The sequence below is a fragment of the Cyprinodon variegatus genome, unplaced genomic scaffold, assembly GCF_000732505.1.
Source record: "Cyprinodon variegatus isolate N-32 unplaced genomic scaffold, C_variegatus-1.0 Scaffold1349, whole genome shotgun sequence".
Taxonomy (NCBI): Eukaryota; Metazoa; Chordata; class Actinopteri; order Cyprinodontiformes; family Cyprinodontidae; genus Cyprinodon; species Cyprinodon variegatus.
This window is the reverse complement of record NW_015151802.1, coordinates 87,452-93,267: the sequence shown is the minus strand read 5'-3', so window position 1 is coordinate 93,267 and position 5,816 is coordinate 87,452. Positions and strand designations below refer to the sequence as shown.

Sequence of the window (5,816 nt, the reverse complement as noted above, 5' to 3'; positions counted from 1 at the left end):
CCTTCTGATGTCAGTTGTTATTAAGGAAATGTTGGTTTGATGGTTCTCTGTGTTTCAGCTGGAGTTAGATCCTTATGTCACGTCACACTCCATGAACTCAAAATGGTTTCATGTTTTCTAAAGCAGCCTTAAACACTGCAGTGATTAGACCACATCTGTTGATAGTCCTGTAATGTTGCTATGAATTTGCACCAAAGCAGAGAAGAAGGCATGGAGTTAATTATGGATTCATACCAAATATGATTCCAGTTCATTTTTAACTAATTTGCATTTTGTTCCTCACTTGACATTTTGGGAGAAAAAAGTGTGGCCAATAGGGCCAATGGAGACAAAGCCCGACTTATTGCACTGTGTCATCAAGTAGAAAGAGCTTCTATCTGTTGCTTGCTCGCTCCAACGCAACTTGGTGGACCAGGATGTTACACAGCAGTTACAGTCTGGTAACTAATGCTGAAGCCGAACAGAGTCGCTGGCGTCCGAGTCCTTCAGATTCTCCATAGGGGCTCCCAGGTTCCGGGGTCCGGGAGATATGGCTGAATCATGGTCACTTTCAGTGTTGGTTCCATCTGTCCAGGATCTGGAACTTCAACCAGACATCAGAGGAAATGAGGCCCTCTGGTACTAAGGGAGGACAGCAGAGATCAGAGAAAGAGGCCGGAGCTGGATGCAGAGGCGGTTCCTGGCCGAGAATGACAAAAGCTTCATCTCGCTCTGCTCTTTAAACTTTAACAACACCCCTGATTAGGTGTGATGCAAATTGACAGAAAATTCCAGATTTTTTAAATCTGGCTAAATTTAATGTGCATCTAACGTTGGTTTTGCTTTGATCTCTTAGTTTGCATCACTTCTGTTTTAAACAGGACTCTAGAGAACATTAAACCCCTCGCACCAGTCACATCATTCACAGCATAAGGCAGAGGTGTTCCTGGGTTCACCACTGGTGGTTTCAAAGCTATTATGGATGCAAAAAGGGAAAGATAAATGTATTTATTTTTTTCATTTTACCAAACTCTTTTTTTTCTTTGGGGGGAGGCCTTTGAGACAGGATGCAGTTTAAGCTGCGTTTGCCACAGGGTTCAGTGCAGCAGCGTGCTGCCTTGGTACTGTGCTGCACTGGCTGCTTGATGCTGTTGCTGGCTGGGTTGGTGGAGCTCGGGTTCATTGTGCTTTGCTAAGAAGCAAGTGGCAGCACTAGCCCTGCTAATTAGGAGCAGCAAAGAAGAAGAGGCGGTGCATTAAACCCTGAGGTCCATCAAGCAGCTTGGGAAGTTCAGGCTCTTAAAAGGGCTTCATTTCACAGCAACCATTTCCACATCTATTTTCCACAAAGTATGAAGCAGTTGGAACATTTTGCAGAGAGTTGGACCAATGATAACAGGAATCAATGCAAATCTGACAAGCATTAAATAAGCTTGTCCTCCATTTTCATCTCCAGTCCCCCGCCTCATGAAAAGGTTTGTATTGGCAGAGATGAGGTTTGACCATGGTGGACGTTGGAGCTCCCTTGGACCAATGTTTTGCTCCACAGAGTGTGTTTGTGCCCTTGCACAGTTCACTCCTTTATAAATGGTGGGTTTGGGAGCAAAGCAGTGCGTATGCAGCATCCTCTCTGAAAATCCCACTGGTCACGCCGATAAACCAGCATCTTAGCTTTGGTCCAGGTCCCTTAGTGTCATTTTATCGGTACCTTAGACCCGTCAGTCACCCACCTATGGTCCAGTGACTCAGGGAGAAACGGATCCATAAGGCCAGCAAACAGCAATTTATAGATTCAAGAAAGTAGAATTTAGAAACTCCTATTTCTATGCCACTCCCTAGCCAATCAGTGATCAGCAGTCTCCTGATGTCACATTTTCAGCCTAGAAATGCATTTAAGTAGATACTAAACATATCTAGATAACCGTTACTGAGTTGGTAGAAGTGGTTTATGGCCATAAGAACTTTTTAACTTTGGTTGCTGGTCCTCAGCTACTGACTGTTGGTGATTAAATGCTGTTTATCTGTCTCTGAGAGACACCAGGGGACAGATCCCAGAAGAACTTTGGGTTCCAGGACAAGATGTCATCTGCTTAGCTTTGCTCCTGTTTTTAGGGGAGGACCTCTGGGAGCCTCACAGAACGGCTCCTTCACTCCTCTTTTCATTCTCCACCTCATCTCAGGTGTCTGGTGGATATCTGTCCAGCTGAAGACGAACCTGAAGCAACAGCTGAAGGGAACCAGCCCACCGAAGCTGAGCTTGAAACAACGGAGCCGGTCACTCCTTCTTCAACTGATGTAGAACCAGCATCAGAGAGGAAAGACCTGGAGAGTCCTATAAACCAGCAGCCAGAACCACCACCCCCCTCCACAGAGCAGGTGACTTTCCATAAACATCTGACATCCTCTTGCAACATGAAGGGTGTTTCCTAAAGAGTCAGAACCAGAACCTGAGCAGCCTGATGAAAGTTTTTAGTTGGTTCTTGTTTGAGATTTGAAGATCCTCTCACAGAAAGTTCTGGAAAAACCCTGCAGGATCCATCTAAGATTTCATTAAATCTTGTCCCATTTGATTTATTTTAAAGTTCTGATTCCTTTTGTTTTGGTTTACTGTAGCAAAAGCAATGGAGACATCCTGCCTCTGCACTTTTTCAAATGTCCGTTAAGGTCCCCTCTACTTTTTACTGTCCAAGAACAATGTTAGGCTACCGTACACAGACATCTGTACTCCGACCATGCAGATAACTGCAGCTTAATCTGAGCTCGCTTCCCTGAGTTTAGGCCGCCCACAAGCTCCTGATTGGCCCACCGCCGCCCACAAGCTCCTGATTGGCCCACCGCCGCCCACAAGCTCCTGATTGGCCCACCGCCGCCCACAAGCTCCTGATTGGGGCGCCGTCTTTTCTTGTGTGATTGGCTTTAACCGCTGTCACTCCTGAGAAGCTCATTGCCACTGAATGTGATTTGATGGTCAAACAGGCTGGTTAGGTATATTAAAAAGTACTTCCGTCCCCCCCACCTCTGAAATCAAACTTTCGTCAACGTGCCTCTGCGGGATGGTTTTTGTTCAGAGCTCCAATCAGCCACATCTTCTTCTCTTCTCAGAGCGAAGCTGCGGCAGCATCTGCAGAAGAAGCAGCAGCAGGTGGAACCGGAGGTGAGAGCAAAAAAAACCCTTTGACTAAAAAGTGCCAGTGATGTTATGTTGGTGTTGGTCCAGTCTTAGTTCACTCTGTGGTTCCCGCTGGTCGTTAAATGGACAAATACCTGTTTCAGATGATCTTATTGATGTTTCTCCATCCAGTTTTCAGCAGCTGTGCTCCCATAAAGACTTTCCTGCTTCGGTTCCCGTTTGCAGCAGATTGCATGGAGCGCTGCAGGAAGCTAATGCATGAGCATGACCTAACGCCAGCCACGCTGTCCATGCTGAACCCCTGCAAAGAGCTCAATGAGCTCACCCAGCAGCTGTGGCAGTTCCCAAAGCAGGCGCAGCAGCACTGCAGCAGCATCACCAGCCGTTTCACTCTTCCCAGCTTCCTTAGCAGCCTTAACCGCTCCACCCAGCAGCAGAGCTCCCCAGAACCCTGATGCACCCAGTCTGCAGCTCCAGCCTATAAAGTGCCAAATGCAGCTGCTGCAGCTCCCTGGAAGCTGATCCGCTCCAGACTTTCCCCTCTACCACATGCAGTAACCTCCGGTGGCCATTTAACTGGAATGCACATCAGACAGCCTCGTCCTGCTCTGAGAAGCTGGACTAATCAGAACTGAACTTATTCCTGTAGTTTCATGAGTTAAAGGTGCTTTGGATTTGATTGTATTTGGGAATTTTTATCGACATAAAAAACATAAATTCAGTAAATTTTACAAATAATGTGAAAATTCCCAAAGCAATAAATATTTTATTGTCAATTGAATAAATCACAGAGAAATAAAACAATAAAAAACCAAATAATGTCAGAGAAAGACAGAAACAGCTGGAATGGTGTCCATCAGCAAATGATCTACCTGTAGCTTTAAGGCGGCTGAGGTTCTGTTTCAACTTGTTTTCCCCAAAGTTCTTCCCTGAAGATCCGTGAAGGGTGGGGTAAGGAGAACCCAACCCCACCCAATTACTGGATAGAAATAAACTTTACGAAGATGAAAAGGCTAGCTTTCTGTTAAACTGCATCTGTTTGGTCTGAAGATGTGAATATCTTAGTCACAGAAGCAACTGATGAGTCTCACATCTGTTACTATGGAGACAGGGAAGGTTGAAGTAGAGAGAAAGTCCATCATCTCCGCCTCTGTTGGACATTAGGAGCCAAAGGATTCGACTTCAGTTTCACTTCGCTCTAATTGAAGACATGATTTCAAATATTTAAAAGGAAAACGAGGATAAAAGTGTCTCTAATGTAAATTTGCAGATTTACAGTTTTGACTCTATTATTGTTAAGAGACCCATCTTCTGTCAAATGTCCATTAGAGAGACAGCCTGGGGGAAGAAGCTGTGCCGTTTGTTTTTACCTGAAGCTAAATGTCTAAATAGGTTGTGTCCAATATGTCTGGATCACAGAGATGTTAGCCAACCTTTGCCCGACCCTTCCTGTGCGGCTCCTTGATAGAGGAAAGGATGATCAACCTCTCTGTATTCATTTAATCAATAAAATGTGTTTTTTATTAGGAGACGTTTGGATATATGTAAACGAGTGTTGAACTGATGCCGTATTTCAGGCCCAGATACCCGATACCTGGCTGTGCAGTAGCTGCCGATACCTTCTGTTTGAAATTAATGTGTGTTTATATGAAGAACTGCAGATTACTGGGATGTAAAATAATCACCATCATGGCTTCAAGCTGCTGCCTTCCTTTGTGAAGCAGGAAAAAGACTAAAACAGTGAATCCAGTAGAACTTTTTATTGCCTACCTGGAATGGGTGACAATAGGTGAAGAAACTTTTGGCTCTCAGAATGGTACCAGTGCCCTATTGGTTGGTACTCGCCGATACCGATGGCACCATTTTAGTGCTGGATCGGGGCCCCCCCGATACTGGTATCGGTATCGGTGTGAAACCAATTTAAACAAACATTTCTTTTATAGATAGAGACCTCATCTTAGGGGGCCTGGTGGCCTAGTGGTTAGGGCATAGGACTTAGAATCCTGAGGTTGTGAGATAGAAACCCACTCTTAACCCCCGATTGCTCCCTGGGTGCTGCACAGTGGCAGCCCACTGCTCCCCAAGGGGATGGGTTATATGCAGAGAGTTAATTTATCCACTATGAGATCAATAAAGTTCATTTATTTATTCATCTCAGTCAGTCCTTTGTTGTTGTTGTTGTTTTTTTAAAGATAAATATGTCCAAACTCTACAGAACTGCAGGTTCTGACAGACCTTCAAGTGTTTATGGGATATTTATGGGAATAATCAGGTTTTATCGCATGCTTGGTCAAACCTACAGAATGTCAGTTAAAAAGTTATTCCTGTTCATCCAATCAGCTGTCTGATGTTTAACCTTTTATCTTATAAATGCACCCAACTGCTGCACAATCCTGCACTTCCTGCCGCTGCTTTTAGATCCCTAAAAGAAGTGCCTTCACAATGAGGCTGGCAGTAAAGCTTCACCATGAGGCTGGTAGTAAAGCTTCACAATGAGGCTGGCAGTAAAGCTTCACAATGAGGCTGGTAGTAAAGCTTCACAATGAGGCTGGCAGTAAAGCTTCACAATGAGGCTGGTAGTAAAGCTTCACAATGAGGCTGGCAGTAAAGCTTCACAATGAGGCTGGCAGTAAAGCTTCACCATGAGGCTGGTAGTAAAGCTTCACCATGAGGCTGGTAGTAAAGCTTCACCATGAGGCTGGTAGTA

At 44.9% G+C, this 5,816-nt stretch overlaps 1 protein-coding gene across 1 annotated transcript in view; it reads left to right on the top strand.

The window, feature by feature from the left end:
* Nucleotides 1-3,593, top strand: part of LOC107102967 — an 8,956-nt gene extending 5,363 nt beyond the window's left edge. The window contains exons 5-7 of the mRNA XM_015402448.1: nt 2,160-2,355; nt 3,082-3,133; nt 3,281-3,593. Coding sequence (XP_015257934.1) covers nt 2,160-2,355; nt 3,082-3,133; nt 3,281-3,564 — 532 coding nt within the window. The 3' untranslated portion in view covers nt 3,565-3,593. The remainder of the gene's footprint in view (nt 1-2,159; nt 2,356-3,081; nt 3,134-3,280) is intronic.
* The last annotated feature ends 2,223 nt before the right edge of the window (nt 3,594-5,816 follow it).